This window comes from Aspergillus sclerotioniger, assembly GCF_003184525.1.
Source record: "Aspergillus sclerotioniger CBS 115572 chromosome Unknown BO94scaffold_8, whole genome shotgun sequence".
NCBI lineage: Eukaryota > Fungi > Ascomycota > Eurotiomycetes > Eurotiales > Aspergillaceae > Aspergillus > Aspergillus sclerotioniger.
Window position 1 is genome coordinate 755,441 of NW_020290998.1, and position 19,618 is coordinate 775,058.

General features: G+C 40.4%; 4 protein-coding genes across 4 annotated transcripts; 2 read left to right on the plus strand and 2 right to left on the minus strand.

The window, feature by feature from the left end:
* Positions 1–230: 230 nt before the first annotated feature.
* BO94DRAFT_544563 (uncharacterized protein) lies at positions 231–1,009 on the minus strand (the record flags this gene model as incomplete). Its single annotated transcript, XM_025613184.1, has 5 exons — positions 231–248; positions 326–417; positions 466–653; positions 899–981; positions 1,004–1,009. The coding sequence occupies 5 exons, from the start codon at positions 1,007–1,009 to the stop codon at positions 231–233; spliced, it is 387 nt and encodes a 128-aa protein (XP_025469589.1).
* Positions 1,010–12,857: 11,848 nt separating this feature from the next.
* BO94DRAFT_544564 (uncharacterized protein) lies at positions 12,858–13,406 on the plus strand (the record flags this gene model as incomplete). Its single annotated transcript, XM_025613185.1, has 3 exons — positions 12,858–12,908; positions 12,966–13,073; positions 13,224–13,406. 3 exons carry the CDS (start codon positions 12,858–12,860, stop codon positions 13,404–13,406), a joined length of 342 nt encoding a protein of 113 aa, XP_025469590.1.
* A 974-nt stretch (positions 13,407–14,380) lies between these two features.
* BO94DRAFT_461761 (kinase domain-containing protein) lies at positions 14,381–15,716 on the minus strand (the record flags this gene model as incomplete). Its single annotated transcript, XM_025607949.1, has 2 exons — positions 14,381–15,147; positions 15,227–15,716. The coding sequence occupies 2 exons, from the start codon at positions 15,714–15,716 to the stop codon at positions 14,381–14,383; spliced, it is 1,257 nt and encodes a 418-aa protein (XP_025469591.1).
* Positions 15,717–17,416: 1,700 nt separating this feature from the next.
* Positions 17,417–18,746, plus strand: BO94DRAFT_533310 (uncharacterized protein). Its single transcript, XM_025611304.1, has 3 exons — positions 17,417–17,610; positions 17,660–17,926; positions 18,009–18,746. The coding sequence occupies exons 2-3, from the start codon at positions 17,781–17,783 to the stop codon at positions 18,310–18,312; spliced, it is 450 nt and encodes a 149-aa protein (XP_025469592.1). The 5' UTR covers positions 17,417–17,610; positions 17,660–17,780; the 3' UTR covers positions 18,313–18,746.
* Positions 18,747–19,618: the final 872 nt, after the last annotated feature.

The following is a 19,618-nucleotide window of genomic DNA, read 5'->3' on the forward strand; positions in this document are numbered from 1 at the left end:
CATACATAGCCCATTTCTGGCCATGAACCATATGAGCCAATGAATTGTGTCAGGATGTAATGGATCGCGAGCATGGCGCAAGGTCAACAGAAAGCTAGAAGCATAAAAAGGTCAGTATTCTTCGAAGCGATGCATATAACTTTAGTAACAAAAAATTTCCCAAGAACAGGTGAGTAACTATGTTAATGTCTTATTTTGGTGCTAGCAACGAAGGAGTTCTCAGGGATCAGCTAAGTAGAGGCAGCTATCTAAAGTAATTGTCCACTTACCCACTTACCCACTTACCCACTTACCCACTTACCCACTTACCCACTTACCCACTTACCCACTTGTCCACTTGTCCACTTACCCACTTGTCCACTTGTCCACTTGTCCACTTGTCCACTTGTCCACTTATCCACTTGTTTGCTTGTCCACCTGTCCACTTGTCCACTTGTCTACTTGTTCACTTGTCCACCTGCTCACCTGTCCACTTGTCTGCTTGTCCACTTGTCCGCTTGTCCACTTGTCCGCTTGTCCGCTTGTCCGCTTGTCCACTTGTCCGCTTGTCCGCTTGTCCACTTGTCCGCTTGTCCACTTGTCCGCTTGTCCACTTGTCCGCTTGTCTACTTGTCCGCTTGTCCACTTGTCCACTTTCGCAATATAGGGATATTCTAGAGCAATAGTTAGAAGTTTAGACTATGGTACATAAAGTAATAAGCTTGGCAACGAGATACAATTATCTGCTGTAGTTCATGTGGGCATTGAAGGTGCTAAGAGTGCTTGGAAATGATAAGAGAAAAACTTAGTGCCACAGTAACAGCCGTGACTAAAGAAGTGCAACCACTTGATTCGTAGAACGCTTGCCCCGATAAATAGTAGATTATTAGCTGGAAAAACAAGAATTATTCCTTCATACTTATTTATAGTAAATAGTACTATAATCTTGATTGGTGTCTGTCTATTATAGGGACTGTCTTGCTGTTTTAGGAAAGCTGTTATCTGTAAGTACTCAGTTACTGACACACATTAAGGCCAGGGTTTTCTTAAATAGTCACTCAGCCCTGGATTTCAGATGAGAATTATGTCTGATCTTCGCGACTGGTTCGAGCGGGACATTACACCTGACCTGAAGTATAGACTTAATTATATTACACCAACAAATTCAGAAGGTGAAACTAAGCCCTGATAATCTTAGTCTATTATTATAAGTTCAGCAAAGATATTCTAGGCCTGATTTTGGGTACATATCAAAAGTTACAAGCTCTTCAATTTCATTGGCTGGAACCAGATGATGGTTGTTATCAAGAGAACTTAATTTACACTAAAAAAGTAGATTATATTATTAACCGTATAATTAGGACAATGTATACATATATTAGATACATTATTCTAATACTATAAGTGCCTTTTTTATGTCTAGCTGCATGTAAAGTAAGTATTATATATATACTTATATAATACTTTAATAAATCTTTCTAATACTTTTATAAAGTAAAGAAAGAATTATATAGATTATTTCTTCTTTTATTTTAATATCCTAGTATTCCGGATGATGTTCTTGTATTTATAAATAAGTATGATCCAGAATAATTAATAATCCTTGCTATATCTGGCTGATATATTGCGCTATTAGAGCGCAGAAACCTTAATAAATAACATACATTAGGCTTCTCTAAGTCAATAAGTGAATATATGGGTTAGTGATCTTCAAAGTTGTGGTAAGCAGTTAGCAGTTTATAGGAAATCTCATGATCTTAATATATATAGATTTTCTAGATGCAGAAGTATGGTTAGTATATACCAATTATATATCTATACTGCAGCGGGTAGGCCGTAATCATGCTTAAAGCTGCAACTAACTATAGCCCATTTAATTAGGATTAGACATAATAGCATTTGATATATAACTTTATTATGAGCTAATTAAAGCAAGAAGATAAATAACTTCATAATATTGGTTATACTGTTAAACCTACTAGCAGGCATAGCTCTGGCACTGCTTCTTAGAGTACTGATAATCTGCACTTGTTATAATATTTATCATATACTGTCAGTATAAGATTCTTTTTTCCCCTAGTAAGCCTGTTGTCCTAATTAATAAGATTTTATTCTCTCTAGCATGCTTCATTCCTTATCCATAGTAACAAGTTCCTGCATATTTCTACTACGTCTTTACAATGTTGGTTACTGAGACTGAGAGGCTTGGGTATTTAAATATATTGTTCAGTATAGGATAAATTGAGGCCATGGCTGGATCAATGATCATGTTATTTAATTAATATTCTACTACGCAGGAGCATATCTCAGCAAAGCAGTGTTTTATAACTTCAGGAAATGGAAGCACAGGACAGAATCAGTTCTTATAGATAGTCCTGCTCTTATACTTTCCACATATAAGATTATCAAGAAACCGCAGGACTGATATGGTTTGGATAGTGGTAGCTTAGCCTACATGGAAGACTGTTATCTAGTTTATGTAACGTAGTGGGTGAAGCTGAGCCTATTACAACAGGATTTGTCTAACTAGTTGCTGGTTTTTCTCCTGAAGCGGAATAAGCCCTAACAAAGGGCTTAGCCTCGTCTAAACTACACATAACTTTGCCTGGCTGCGGGAGAGTGAAACTTCTTCACCATTCTCCAGTCAGTTGTCAGATATTCGAATACTAGTATTGCGTGTTCTACACAAGCTATTGCCTCATTTTATTCTATCAGTCGTGTATATGCCTCAGAGACTCTTCTTACGACCCGAGCTGTTTGGTGTATCTCTTTCAAAAAATAAATCCTCTTTTTAAGAGTGTTATCAATCAATGTAAGATACTGAACTAATCTATCACAGTCCTTGTCCATAGCTATCTATACAGAAGATTCACTGGCTTTAGAGTCTGAATGGGGGCTCTAAACATTATTAAATAATCTAAAATCAGTGATTTCTCTGCCAGCATTGATGTGTCTTATACTCTTAAATACCTTTCTAATATATGATCCTATCCGCTCGCGGATCCTACAGGAGTTGATAAAACAGATAAAATAATAAGTCTTACTATCTCACGCTCTAACTGGCAATATTATCAATAATGTTTATATTTAATTCATTCTTTACTGCAATCCGAGTATCTCTCTAACTGTTAATATATCACAGCTCCGCAACAAATTCAGATAGGGGCCAGATAGGAATGACCAAAGCTTTATTATATTTTCAGTATGGAAACAGTATAAAAAGCTTAAGAGTAAAGAAATAAGATTATGGAGAAGAATAGTAATTAAACTAGAGATAGTACGGCTTTCTGACACGCTATGTAATAAAAAGACTACTAAGTATGCTTATCATCTCAAGATTTATTGCCAATGCTGATCTACTTACAATCATATATGGCTGTAAGACTTACAGAACGCTAGAGATAGATGCATAAAATATATATTAATGACTTTTTCGACTATTATCTTGGCGATACCAATATAAATTACACTCTACTTTCTAATATCAAGAACAATCATGATGGAGTATCCGCCAAAGAGGACCTTGCCTTACAAGCTCTGGTACCGGGCCTGATTCCTGAAAAGAAGTGCAAGCGGGCTGTAGAGGGTAGCAGAATACTAACAGAGATGAAACAGCACCGCCTTAATCCGCCACCAGACATTTTCCAGCCAGGCTCACCATTTACAGGCCTGCCAGCACGGAATCTACCAGGTGCGGCGCGGTTTGGAAGCTTCTCAGGCGGAATGGAGAAGACTGATTTATAAATAAGCTCCATGCCTACATGCCTATCAGAAGGGATATCTAGGTCTCAGTATTCGCAGTCTAAATAGTGTCTATAGCAACAGCCTGCTGAATGGATTTTGCTTCCTAAAGTTTGTGCGAATCCTGCTATAGTCTCAAGCACTGAACACAATCTTAAGATATTTAATCAGGCTGTAGAACCATACTCAGGAGTTGCAGTATCTTCCGGACATAAAACACGGCTTAAATAGTATCATTATCCTGCAGTGTTGTTCCTATCATTAAGTAATCATGGTAGTGGCTCAGGGACTGGAGGCCAGTTACTAAATCAATAAACTTTGTCTAGATATTTCTTCTACTTTCCAGCCGGTGTTAACTATACTGGATCATCTTATTTACATGGGGCAGTGATCTGAACCTTACCTACTAAAGGTTTTGAGTAATGCTCTTTTAATCACTTTAACAATTCCCTACCTTAGTAATCCTCTGTGTTATTCCCTCTAATTAAGCTAAGCAGACCACAACTACACGTGCCACCACGCCGGAGCGTACCCGCATGTTTTACAACCTTTATAACACCAATAATTAACAGTGTTAGCAGCACTTCTGGCTCAATGAAAAAGAAAGAATCATAATACATTATTCCTCTATCCCCGCTGATTAATCCTAAGAATAATGTAGATATTAATAATTTCTTTATCTATATAAACCACAATTTCATACTCCAAATACACATCTCTTTTAATAAACTTGTAGATGTACTGTCAAGCGAGCTCCTTTATGGATATACAACTAGTTAGTCTGCTCTTCTCAATATTAAAGAGGCTTGGGAAATAGCACAGTCTGTAGTGGCTAGCTATATAACAATATATATTGATATATAACTGGAATTAGTTTTACTTATGGTGGTCTTGACATTCGGACTGGGCCAGTACTTTGGCTATCCAGGACTGACAGATAGCTTGATGACAGTGAATTTTGAGTTAATATCTACTTTAAATACGCCAGATATAAATAAGAGGCCTGAAATTTTATACACTATCACGCGCAATTTCAAACATAGATCTGGATTAACTATGATAAAATATATAGATTGGATAATCACAACTTAAAGCTCATATTTAGAGTAACTGAGAAGCTCAATTAATATTACAGAAGCTGATAGTTCGATAAATAGTAAACACATGGAGAGTATGGGAAGCTCTAATATTAAGATTATATTAAAATAATTACTGGCACGGTATACATGCAAGTTCTTTAAATTTGTGTTTAATATATAAAATAGCGGTCTTACAGTACTGATTATTTACAAATCCTTGTTTAATATCTCTACTCTAATTTGTGCGATATCCTGTATAATAATTCCAGAATATTATTAATATTTTATTATAAGAAAACTGTTTCAGGTTAGAGATATATTTACTAAAACAAGATTATATCCTATTACTTTTTATAGATAGTTTACATATATTTAATTGTTTTGTGAATTCTGTTGATAGAAGCTTTTTTATAACTGAAGATCCTAATAATATCTAAAAGAAAGCAGCAATGGTACGCCTACTTTAAATAATTTTTAGCTGTACGTTAGATTCCACATGAGTTGACTAATAATTTTTTATCAATGCTATGACTATCTTCCATATTGAGAGGTGGTCTTGTGATGTATATTAATCAGATAATAAAAAGAGAATGATCTCTGATATAGAGTGTGTTTCTCTTTAAAGTTAATCAAGACTGTAGAGTAACACACGACAATAACAACAGCATCGACTTATAATAACCATTATAATCTCAAGCATCAAAACCTAATGGCAACTTAATTTCATCAGAACATGCGCAACCTAAGGGGCAGAGTGTTGTCGGGAAACTTACGTAGACGAGGTCCCGTGGTTCCAGCCAGCCAGCTGCTTGAGATTGAATAAAGCAAGTAAGCATCCCTAGTCCTACGTATCTGAATCCTTAGTAATTCTAAAATACATTTAGAACTGATATTCATTAGAAGCTGCGATCCGGTGGCTTTGTTGCTTTTTCTAGAGTAATCTACTATACTTATTCTGATATAATATTATCTACCACGAAAGCCTTTAATAAAAGAACTTGTAAATACTGTATAGGAAAGAACAAACCGAGCCTGTTGCTTCCCCCAGTTTATCTGTTATTATTCAGATAGATTCTCAGTTACTTAGTAGTAATAACCATATTGAAAGTATCCAGCTGGATATACTAATAAACATGATCCTAAGGCCATCCTGTGATTGAGCAGGTTATTTCTCAGGCTTATGCCAAGAAATGATCTAGTTGCAGTGCTTTTCTTGGCATTCCGTAATACAGTAATTAAATAATTCTCTGTTCTTTTCTAAACTAGCAAAACTGCTAAGACCATCACCTATAAGTACTTTCAGAGCACTAACACAGAAAAGTATTCATGGGTATATTTCAGCTTATTATATGTGATAGCCTGATTTTCAAGATAATTCCCTGCATCTTACAATGTCCACACACTTCCGGACTGAAGAAACAAATGTTTATTAGACTATTAAAACAATGTAAGCCATCTCCAAACTCAGTATAACTGTAGATAAGGATATTATCTATTATATATCTTTCTGTTAGCTTTCCAGCGATTCCCATAGATGGTATTACCCTATTCTGTAATATAATAAATTCTTATTACAATGTAGAGAATATTTATAAGATGGTTTCTTGACTTGAATTTAACTACTTCATAATTATTCAGCAATATGGTGTTTTACTATAATTAAAACAGATTTAATTCAAGCCCATCGCATTCCTACCTACAGTGATAAGAGACGAGCCTCAGTTTCAGCTACACTTTGCTGAACTAATCTTGCCTTGTATGAGGTAATCACTTGTTACTTCAGGCTGCTTTTGAGTAACTTGCACCTGAGCTTACAGTGTAATAACTCTTACTAATTATATTTGATAGAGAAAATACAGTATCTATAATAGATCTGTTTTGACCTGATACTGCTTTTAAAGCTGTGGAAGAAAGTGCTGCTCTGAGTCTTAATCAAGCTCCAGGAGATTTGAAGATATCCTGGAAATGGCAATCTTTATGGTATTATTCTCAGACTTTGATAGAATAATATAAGTATAAGCAGGTCTTGGCTCAGATTAATTTCTATATATGTTAGCATAACGCCCGGTATGGTTATAATCTGATAAACACGGAGCTTGTTGCTGTCAAGTATTTAAAGGGAAGTGGTCGTCTAGTGGTCTCTAGGGCTGTGCCCGGGACGCGTGGAGGTGTAGGAGTATTATCAGTACTATTAGCTTTATGGTACCTCGGGATGCTTTCAGCAGAGGACGGGAGGTGGATTCTGGATGCATAGTGAATTTCGAGAGGCCTATTTTTACTGGCCCTAGCCTTGGAACTGAAGTTTTTTTTTTTTATTTCATTATGCTATTTAATCCTGAGCGAGATATTTCGGTAACCTCACTTCAAACCATCATACAGAGCCTCCTACCTTGGTAAGATTCAGTATAATTCAGAGTGCTGCAAATAGCTGTATAGATAGATTAAAATACTTGAAGGCTTTCTAAGGGTCAAAGTAGGAATACTTCTTTGTTGATAGCCTGAAGATAAGAAAAGGGTCCGCAACAGACTGATAGACCGCAGAAAATAGATAACTCATCAAAGTTGATGAGTATGCAAAATTAATCAATGTTCAACAGCAGTAAGGCCTCAGAAATGCTTAGATAGTAACTGCTTAATTAAACTTTCTGCCTGCTTTTGTTCTATGATATACTTAGCAGTGTTATGAGATAATATAGACTCTAATATATATAGAACATAATACTGATCTAGCCATTGCTGCTCTTCTATTTTCAGTAATTACTGTTAATCTGCAGGCTCCGCGCAACACTCCATTTATTATAAAATAGGAAATTGATAATTGTATTCCGGTCTTTAATATCTATATATTTTCTGCTAGACCGGGTTAGGCTTAGCTCAGATCAGCTGACTTTGATAACTACTCCCATGATAAAGAGATTACATAAATATGCAGAAATCCTAACGTATTCCACAAGCGAGTCGGCACCACAAGCGAGCCGGCACCCCCGCTCCAATTTCTGCCCGCGGGCCAAATACTAAAGGCTTTATCAACAAAATAATTGCATTTCTATATAAAAACTAATTAGGAACTCGAGTAGGACATTGTAGCCGTCTATGTCCTAGAATATGACAATTACTGCAGCGTGGTGGCGCTCGTACGCGTGGCTCAACTGCAGAAAGTGCAGGATCTATAGGAAGCGTATTTTGAGCTTCATCAACCTCATTCTCGCGCTGAAATCGCTCTAGGCCTTCTTTAATAGCTGATCCCTCTGTAATAGCTAGCTGTCTAGTAGAGCGTTTCTTTTTTTGAAGCTTCTTTTCATGAGAAGCGCGTAATTTGCGGATTTCTTCGCGTGCAAGAATAAGCTCATTAAGATGTAATTCATGACCTTTAATAAGCTTATCAAATCGTATTTCTAGCGAAGATGAAGGGCTCTGCGTACGCGCTTTAAGCAGCTTCTTTGCTGTAGATGCCTGCTTGTCAAGCTGCCTAGTTGTATAAGGCGTTTTTGGCGCTGAATTAGTTGACCGGCTGCCTGGTGGTGTAGGGGTCTTTAGTTGAATATTCAGCTGACTGAGTACCCTATCTGGATTGAATGGAACTAGGCCAGCGCCTGCGAAGCTATTTCGAATAGTATCTGCTTGAAAAGCGCGTTCACGAGCTTGTGGAAAGGCCTCTAAGAAATCAAGTTTGTCGATATGATTGATTCCTGAACGTGCCTGTTCCTCTACTAAGCTGCTGTATGCTCGCTTTAGAGGTGCAAAGCAACCCACATCCAAAGGTTGAAGTTTGTGAGAAGAATGAGCTGGCATGCAGATAGGAATGATACTATTCTCACTGCATATCTGATCGAATTGAGGCGTAAGATGGCTGCCATGGCCGTCAAGAATAAGAAGACGATATCTTCCAGTTGTACAGCTAGTAGTAATAGGAATGAAGAGATTTTGAAGCCAGCGAAGGCCTATCTCATCTGTAGTCCATCCATTAGGACTAACCTCAATCCTACTATCGCGTGGGAGTTTGATATCTTGATACCAACCCTCTATATGGACCTTGCCTTTAAAGATCACACATGGAGGAAGCGCCCAACCGGTAGAGTTAATACACTCAATCAAAGTAACCCATTCTCGATTATCTGGCTGTACAAGAGAGGCCTTTTCATAGTAGTCAGCTCTAGTAACTACTTGAGCAGTAGCTACTAAGCCTATAGCAAAGCCAGTCTCATCAAAATTGTAGATATCTTCCTGTGCAATCCCATGTTGCATTATAGTGATTTGTACGCGATCAAACCACTCTCTAATAATCTTGGGGTCTTCACATTTAGCGCGCCGATAATCATAGCGTCGAGTATAGCGAGTTTTCAAGCGATCTTGTCGTTTAATGAAGTTAAAGACCCAGTTCTCTCCGACTGATTGAACTGGGGTAGTATCGCGCGCAGCAAGAAGAATATTAGCCATTTCTCGTATATGAGATGGTCGGGGAGGCGCTCCACGTTGATCTAGCAATAGAATCCATTGTACAAGCAATTCCTCTTCATTTTGAGTCATTTTATGACTATTGGCACGTGTTTCTGAGCGATTTGTTTTTCCGCGTAGTCGATCTTGTAGAGTAGAACGAGGCACATTATAATGACGTGCAGCTTTAGCAATTTGGGTAATTTGTTTATTTTCTATAGCAGAGATTGCTAATAAAATTCTCCCCTCCTGCTCGGCTGAATTTCTTGATTTTTGACGCGCTTTTGGAGGCATGGTTGGTGGTTGAATTGAGTGAGGTTTTTGATCGCGGTGAAAACGCGTTGGGGTGCCGACTCGCTTGTGGTGCCGACTCGCTTGTGGAATACGTTACCGCCTTCTATGTTGATTTGGCCCCTGCCTGGGGCAAGTGATACCTTAGTCAGGCAAATATCTTTATCGGGAGGCTGTAGGACTTCTCACAACACAAATAAGAAGCCTTACCTGATTGGGAACAAGCCTTACCTACTAAAGTAGGCGGAGGGTAAGTGAAGGGTGTGGCGTGAGCGGAGGCTGGTGTAGGAGAGCCTTATAAACCCCTGGTTAGCTGAGGCTTTGAATCACATAATGCTTTGACGGTGCATACTTCTCTTAAGCCTGTTACTGTATCTTTATACCTCATGCCTCTTCTACTCTCCCACTTTTTCTTAAGGCCTGGACTGTTTTGTACAGGGACTTCAATCCAGACAATGATTACAGAGTACTGGGTCTAGATATTCCACCCGAAGAATAGGTTAGAAAGAAATACACCAGTGGTTCCTTGGAACTTTCTCAGCATGTTAAGACATCCTAAAATAGAAACATTATTTATGCAAAAGAATCTGCTGTACTAAAGATTTTAAGAGATAGGTAGTATTAATACTTGAAACGCGGTTATTCTCTAATCAGGTGATATGGCTTCACAGATAGAGCTTGTATTACCAGGACAATTACTGCAGGATAAGGGCTGGTGGTCTATATATGAAGAATCCTAATTCTTGTTCCACCTAAAACTGTTCCATTAATAAGACAAGATGAATATTTGCTAGTAATCAAATATAGATGCAAGTGAAGACGGTGAAGACATGACAGATCGAAGAAATCATGATGAAATAATATGAACAACTGAAATTTCGTTCCTTAGCATCAGGAGCTGTTGATAGAGGTACTGAAATCCATCTGCAATGCCCATTTTAAGGCCTCTCTATTGTAGACTTCCTGCCTTCATTACCCGAAAGACTGGGAATTGTAGTTCAATGATAATCTTCTCGAAAAGTCTTCTCGAAAAGAAAACAAAATCCTTGAAGTCCCTCCTTAACAATTCCAGAGGAGCTGGATTTCGGGAAAGCTGATTTCTCATCATCGCCAGACTATCAAAAAGAGATGGTAAATTCAATACATCTTGAAATATCCCCTTATGTAGTATTAAAGATTGTATTTCCAGTATAAGGGGCATGAAAGTATCTCTAACAGCCTGTATTGTAGAATCCAAAAGCTGCGTACGAGGTAAAAGTAGCTGCAGGGTCACGTCGAGCTCTGATACCCGGTCGAGAAAATGATCATTACATTGCAATACATGTAAAATATCATTAAAAAAGTGTAAGATGGAGGCTTCCGGGGGAAGACTTTTTATAAATATCATAGTATGACTGGTATACCAATACCTGGCTCGCACATACTTATCGAGAAACATAGTATCTATAGAACAAGCATGTTCTATATTGATAATCTTGACATATTTTTATAACAGTTTCCGTGCGGCTCGTGAAGCAGTGGTTGATTTATCATGGCAGATTATAGAGACAAGATAACATAAAATATGATATTTCTTATCATCTCGAGTAAGATGTCCTCGGATAATTTGATATAATAGAAATGCCGTATCATAGGTTCCATTAAAGTCGGAGTTATAGGATCGAGCCTAATCAGGTGTTGGATATATTAGTCTCTACCACCACCAATACCAGAGCTGAATCGCATTTCCTATGACAAATCTGGAAGGACCGTGGTTATCAAGGAAATCAACTCTATAAAAGTGGACGACAGAAAGGTCATGAATCAATATTGAAGGAGTTTTTTCCCGGCTGTCTTAAATAGATGTTATAGTTTCCCTCCACCTTGCAGCGACATCTTTTGGTAGACTGCCTAAGATATCATCACTTAATTAGTCAGCAAAGCCATCTATCAATTCAAGGTATTTGGAAGCTCTTAGCTCGTAACCCATGATCGAGTATTGCAGGCTTAAGAAGGCACACTAAGACGGAGTATAAAATGGTCTTTGGGTAATTGATATGAGCTGCTTCTATATCCTACAGCTATTTATATGCTATCAGCTGCTTTTATTATTGTGTGAACAGATTATGAATACTTTTATCTGTGTACTATTATGGTTACCATACAATACATCCACATACGTCTATTCAGATATAGAAATAGTAGAATTAAGGTATACAATACAACTTATGCTCGGGCCGCCTGTCACAAATGTACCCACTGAAGGTGGGCTTCCACCATCGGGACAGGCGGCTTATCTGGTGGAGAGAGTAATTCTATTACTACAACAGAAATACCATAAATGGGATAGTAGCCTGTACCCCACTACAGCCAAGATTTTTAATTTTCCTAGAGTCATTCTCTTGTTGCCAATGAAATATATTATTATTTGGAGTAGTTGATCAGCAGCAAACTCTTGTTATCAAAATGCCTTTTTCAGTACAGTCCAAAATATCTATTCAGCTGACCCAGAACTCATTTGCTGCCAAGATAATCATTAGGTGTGAGTGTAATCTAAATTTGAAGACTGTCATCTAAAGTAACTAGATAAATAACTACCCACACGCTTATGCCTAGTAGGCTATCTAGAATGAGGAGGGGTAGGGTAAGACTTATGGCCTATGTTGCAGCCGGCCATCATGATACACTTTCTATCAATTTCCTAGTCTGGTGGCTATCCAATTTCTGTGTTTTCTTCTATTCTTGGTTAGTAGCACGCTTGTCCTATTCTGGTGGCTATCCAAGTTCTGTGCTTTCTTCTATTCTTGGTTAGTAGCACGCTTTTCCTATTATGGTAGCTATCCAAGTTCTGTATTTTCTTCTATTTTTTGTTAGTAGCACGCTTTTTCTATTCTGGTGGCTATCCAACTTCTGTGCTCTCATCTATGCTTGACTAAGGTAACTACTACTTCTGGTTTAGTAGATCATGCTAAAGTTTAGGAGAAGCCGGCGATCGGATCAATCAATTCATTTGATAGCGAAGACTCCCCTCCAAGCGCAGGGGATTAGATTGACTTGCAAGAGAAAGCCAATCACAGCATATCTATGTAAACAGTAGCAATTTCACAGATAGGACAGACCTGGAGATAGATCTTCCAGTGTAGCCACTGAGACATATCAAACACACTCGCCATGTCTATAAAGCTGTCAGCCTTGTCTCAAGATACACACAGCAATCTGACACAGGACCAGCTTGCTCGCATCATTCTAGTCATGAATTGGTTTATCACCGTCATTCAAAAATGCAAGGCCGTTGCTCAGAGGTGACTGAAGTCACTTCCATGCTTGGGGTTAAGTGAGGAAGACCTCACTTCAATGCGATCCCTCTCTGGTCCATCTAATAATGGTTGTTTATCCACACCAGCTGTGAGTACCAAGCGTGTAATTGTTTCCACGCATATACTGATGATATTTGGAATGTAGTCAAATCATAGTCTTAGTCAAAGACCGACAGTATCCAGGGAGGAAGATATTACTTCAATGCGACCTGTCTCTGATTCATCTAGTATCACTTATTTACCCACACCAACTGTAAGTACCAAGCGTGTCTTTGTTTTGTCATGTATACTGATGGCCTTTGGGATGTAGTCCGATCTCAGTCGTAGGGGAATAGTATTCGCGGGGAATCTCTTCTATGACCTGCTTATCGGCACTTACGACCCAGTTTCTGAAACAGTTTAGTTTCAACAACTCATGGATATTGTTCGTCTCGATGATCACAAGTTCACAGCCCTCGGGTCATTAATAGATAAAGAGATCATTGTTTGTTTCACACACGTGCGCGACACTGTTAGTCACCCTGTTATTGTGTCTATTCCGTGTCAAGTTCCTCTGGCCCCCGTGAGCTTTATGCCGCACATGTAGAGCGGTTCTACCTGGTTCTGGATATGACTCTGTTGACAAGGATACGCTAAAACACGACCCCCATCACTTAGCGTACTATTTGTCTAATGACGTTAGTTTGCATTGATTTTTTACCAAAGTACTGTATAGGTTTCTGTTATCCCATGGGATGTGGCATAGCCTGTTTTCGAATCGTTCACTCAATCCTTGTGCCAATGTATCCAAAGTCGGGCAGTACATTCTTTGGCCAGGCTGTGTCCTGACCATCTTTAGAACAAATGCGGTTCTTGCCCTCCTAGGTAGCCTCTCTTTATTGCCGAGATAATTACTCCATGTAGAACCCAGAATACTCAGCGCCAAGCATTACTGTGCTTTGTCATCATCCATCATAAACAGCATATTGCTGATCTCGCTATGGTTGCGAGACAAACGTTCAAAAGGCAGGGAGTGTGGAGTATAGCCAAAAATATTGCCGCATATTCGAAAACTTCTACTCTCTATTACCTCCGAAGACTGCACGGACATCCGAGCCTACAACAACAGATTTCTCCGCATTACCAGAATCTTCATCAAGTCACGCCCAAGATCTGAGTCAATTGGATCGGGGGTTCTTCCAGCTCAAGCTCCTTAAGGCGCGAAGGCTGATACGAGACAGACATTGCATTAAAGGCCTTTTAATTATGTTTCATAGCTTCGACCCTGCAGTCTTTCAATCACCAGAGGGCCAGTCACATTTTCAGTGGAATCCTCATCCCATAGTATCTGAAGCTAAGAATCTCTTTAGGTACCTATCGTGTCTTTGCAAATTCGTTAATCTCTATGATTAGAATCACGAGCTCTCATTAACAGCATATGTTCGTAAGATAACTAAGAATCTGACAAAGAGATATATCCAGAGTGGTTTTCATTGGCAAGACAACAGTTAGGCGTTTGTCTTCAAGTGATGGGTCAGTCACAAAATGCAACGATAAGATGCGGTGTTTATAGGTACCTGTCTACACTGTCTGTGAATCCCGCTTTAATTGAGGTAACGCCCATTTAACCACCCACTCTGACTGTAGGACCTCCTGGATCGTTAGCCGTTCTTCAGGTCGGAATACCAACATTCGGCGCATCAAATCAATAATGGCGGTTGTTTCTTCCGTATCAAACTCACACCCACGTTTTCGTCGATACTTCTGTACAGTGTCCTCAAAAGCCATTTCAATTCCAGGCCAAACATAGCGGCCTTCTTTTGGGTTCCCGTTGCTGTCGAAAAACTGGCTTCGCTCCTGCCAGCGCATCCACCAATCCGACGGTAAGGGTCCAAGCACGTCAATTTGCTGAGATACTATTTCATCCGCAGTAACATATGCATTGCAGAAGATTGGCTGCATACCAAGAATTTCCCAAATCGCTATGGCCAAGCTCCAGATATCTGCTGAGTATGACAGAGGTGCCTGTGGTTCAAACCGGGCTTCAGGAGGTTGCATTGCTAAGGGTGTATGGCAGTCTTTACCACAACGAGTTTCCAGATCCGGAGCAAATGCTTCACCAAAGTCACTGAGCAGTATATGCGTGTCAGACAGTGAAAATTCCTCTGCACCTTTTCCAAGATAAAGAGGTAATACTGCCTTTGATGGAGTGTTTGATAGAAGCGGCTTCCCATCGCATCGTGTAATAGAGACGATTTCAGGCTCTCCATACTCTTCATAAAGCTCCTCAACCGACAGATGATTGAAACCCGATGGTAACTTAACCAAAATATTACGGAGATGAATATCTGGGTGAAGAGATTATAAGTATCAGTATATCAAAGAATGACAAGGCTACTAATGGTTTCAATCGTTAGCAACACTCACCTCCATGAACGTAGCCCCGTGAATGTATGTAAGCGATAGCCAGTATGAGGCTGCCTGATAGCGCCCGCGTAACTTCGAGGGGGAAAAGGCGACTGAAAGACACTTCTCGAAGATCGCACCGCGCGGGTATCATGGTATAGCATGGATGTGTTCCATTAGGCCCATCGAGTTTGAACTCATCTAATGGAGTGGGAATAGAATCATGTCCTGGGTTTGAAAGAGCTCGAAGAATCTTGGTTTCTTGCATAGGTGAGTTCGCTGTACCAACTTTGACAGCAATATAGCGATGCAGACAAGTATCCAGGGCTAGCCAAACAGTTGAATAACCTCCAAAGCCCAGTTTGTCAATGATTCGATATCGCCCGCGAAGCACGTCTCCTATCATGATAGGATGAAAACCCCCTGGACGGTACTTTTCGAGTGACTCCACGCCGTCAATCCAGTTGTATTGAAATTGACGGCCTCCCGGATCTTCTTCATTGAGAAACATTTTCCTTGAATAAGAGGCCAACGGTCGCACGAGATAAGCTTCAGGTCTCTGTCCTCGGAGAGAGTGCAACCGGTACGGTGTTAAAGGATTAGACTGGGAAGCACTTGACGATGAAAAACGAAAGATTTTTTGAAGGACTGTCTTGGAGCAGCGCGCCATGATAGATAGTTATTGATGTCAGAAGGGGTAAATTGGGCGTGGCGGAGCTCAGAAGTGTCGCTCAGAAGGCTAATACAATGCGACCAATCAGACATACCACAATTTCTCACGTGAGTTGCAGCGCCAATCTACGGGGCTAGTAATAATGGCAGCATTCCGTTTTTCGCTATTATTAGGCAGCTCCAATGTAGTCGCACAGACTTCGTAAAACTCAGGGGAGGCCCCTTCGCGCGCACTACGTTGGCTTGCAGCCAGCACCAATAACTTAACGGCAGAAATTCTTTCGATGAAATACGAGCGGGCCGATAAGGACAAGCTGAGTATCCAAACGGGTAACCTATCCTGTGGATCACAACAACGTCAAAATAGCGATAAAATGCCCTTACCTATTCGTAATCCCGCTAACACGTAGTAACTATTCGTTCCTGTTAAATGCTAAAATAGATCATCAAGTGGAGAACTATATGTGACAAAAAGCTGTGCGTATACCTACTCGGTAATCAATCCACATATTGTGCTCGACCCCTAAATAGGAATAGCAGACATCGCCACTGTTATCACGGGATTTGTTTCGGAACTAGTTTCTTCCGAAGACCCCCACATCGTGTCATCTCCAGAACCCCTCCTGAGCAAAACAATCCCATCGAACAACAACATATGGATTTATTTGTATCTCATGGCCCATGCCATATGCCATTCATGGAAGAGTCTGGAGGTGACTTACGCAATGATGGATATGTATTTGTGAAGGACGTAGTTGCTGGCGAAAGGGTAGAAGAGGTGGAAAGAAAGTCTATGTATTCAGGGATGAGGAGCACCATCTCAAAGTCAGCCGCGTTTATTAAAAGACCGAGTACTGTACATACATGGGTTTTTGGGGTGATACTTGGCAAGTGTCTACATCCGAATAAAGGAGGTGTTGTACTGATTTATACGCACAGGATGCATTATACGCACACTTTCTACACATGCCTATTCCAGAAGTTATCCAAGTTCCGTGCTCTTAGCTATTATTGGTTAGAAAGAACTTCCTTTTTTGGTAATTATCCCAGTTCTGTGCTCTCGTCCATTCTTGGTTTGGAGAAATTGCGGCTCATGTAGATTCCTTTTTATTTTCTTTTTCAGTATGATATTATTTCTTATGCACAGTATACTTTCTGTCTATTTCCTTGTTCTAGATATTATCTAAGTTCTGTGCTCTTATCTAATTCTAGCTGAGAATAATTGCATTGAACAACACCAGGGCTCCTGTTTCGTTAGTAAGGCAAGGCGGATGGCAGAACTGGAGGGGTGATAAGCATGTAACAGTCATGGAAGAATATCAGACAAGCAACGGAACACACACCTAATTGGGTGCCCCAACTGCGTAAAAACCGTACTTCAGCTGCACGTGCCGCTGTGATTGAACTTGCATGACTGACACGTCCGTACAGGGACGATCATGATGCATTGACAGGGGAAGAATCACACCTACGTCTCATGCAAGACTGTAACTTATCGTGACACAGCCCGTGTTATGCACATGGCCTTATCCGAAGATTCCCAGTTCCATTCGCCGAGTTGCAAGGCATCGAAAGCTATGATTAGTCTTCCAACTGTTGTCAGAAATCAGAGACATGTATTTATCCTACTCGGCGACTAGGGGCTAAGGTGCTGGTAAGTTAGTATTGCTCGTAACGTAACGTCCAGGAGGAAGAATAGGACGGAATGATTGAGAACAGGCTACCAGGATACTGTATGTTTCAGCGCGAATATTGATTTCTTTAGCTTATGATAAAGCGCAGTCACAAAGAACTAGTTTCTAAGCCCAGAAGGCCAAAGCACGCAGGCTATATAAGTAAGGCTCGCCAACCTCTGACAACAAAACACCAAAGCGGGAAGTATCCCTTCTTAAAGCCTATAACCATGGCCAGTGGAGGCGGTATAAACCTTGTCAGATATTATTTCTACGGAGGCTTCCGTCTCTCCCCAGAGCGCAAGAAGGCACTAGTTGCTTTGGCATACGCCACTGCCCGAGACCAGAAACTGGCTCCTAAAGCGATTCTCATTCGGTTAGGCATATCCCTTTCTCAATTGAGCGAGAGTCTGGTTTCATACTCCGAACTTTTCAAGTGCTAATTCGGATCGCACCAGGTCGGACATACACGAAACTACTTCTATCAATGGCCAACGCACCAAAGACCCCCTCGGCTGGCATGTGACCATGGCCTTCAAAGACGGCGATCAAGTTGAGCGGATGTTCCATGTGGCATCGCACGGATATACGAACGGCAAAGAAGATTTCGTCCTAAAAACTGCAACACATACTCCGGAGAAGACGGATGCGACTCCTCGGGGTGGAAAGAGGTCTGGCAAAGTCGTTTGGCCTGCCGAGGAATTGTTGGAGGAATATGAGGATAGTCCGATTGCTTATTCGCATCTTCCCGAAAAAGACTGAGAGCCATACAATAGCTGATGACGGGACCTAAGCTCCATTTGGCTTTTACTTAGTTGGGTAGATTTTAGTGCTATCTGGGCTGGGGCTAGGGCCCAACCCACGGATCTCAATATCGCAATGTCTTCCCTCAAATGTCTCGAGCACGATGGGCTTTGTATCACGCATAAGTAAAGGCTGAAGGACCCAGGCTTTTTGGAATTTTTAAGCGATGGCAACAGACCGCAGTGAAGAACATAGTGTTGAGACACTCACTCCTGCTAGGATCAGCTGATCCTTTGCCTCATCTTCTCCCTGCATGTTCTCCGACCACCAACTCTTCTAATCGCCAACCAATCATTTTTGAGATCAGATAGATCGAGTACCTAACTTTACCCTCCGTATTCACATCGTAAGTACGCATTTCTTGGTTTACACAGAGCCTCACCCATGTGATGAAGACCTTCATATGACTTCCCTGGATCGTCCCACAAGTAGAGCTCATATGTATTGTATCCTTTCGGGTTGTCCCCGGGCATTCATTACTGAGAGCCAGGACGCACCGAACGACACGAGGCTGAGGTTCCAGATAGCCGCAGCTATATTTAACATGACCGTAGAAGCACATCCGGGAAAAATTAGCATATCAGTTATATCCAACCTTTCTTATACTATTCAGTGGTTCGAAAGAAGGAAAGGGTTATTCACTTTCACTTTGAGGTTTGAAATAACCATAAATCAAGATATCTAAAACAAAGGAGGGCAAGGCAATTGGAAATCGAAGACAGAAAAGCACAGAACAAACAAGAATGATGGAATAAAACAATTAATGGATGTAGAGATGCACATTAGATGATCGGACCACATGAATTTATAACTTCCCTGATCCCAAAGAAAGCCCAGTCAAATCGGATCTCTTTCCTCTTAGTACAACGCAAGCTGATAATGATTACAGGCACAAACAAAAAAGCTTCCCCCCCCCTCTTCTCCATTATTGTCAGATCACCTAGCGCCACAGCCATCTGATTTGGCTACCGAGTTGATGGTGGCGAAGGTGGTGCTCCTGGCTTTTTCACCCCTGTGGTGTCGTATGCGCCTCGGCCGGGCATATTGGTTCAAATGCCCTGAGTAGTGATTGGTACTCTAGATGATCCGTAAGCTACATTGCCCTTGTAGAAAAGCGTCCAAAAAATAAAAATAAAAACCGAGAGACGGAATACTCACTGTACAGCGTGGTTGCATGCATGTATCAAGCGGCAATGCAGGCAAATGATGATCTACTTTGTATAGATACCGGGCGGTTACTTGAAGTCATTTCTCATTAGCTGGG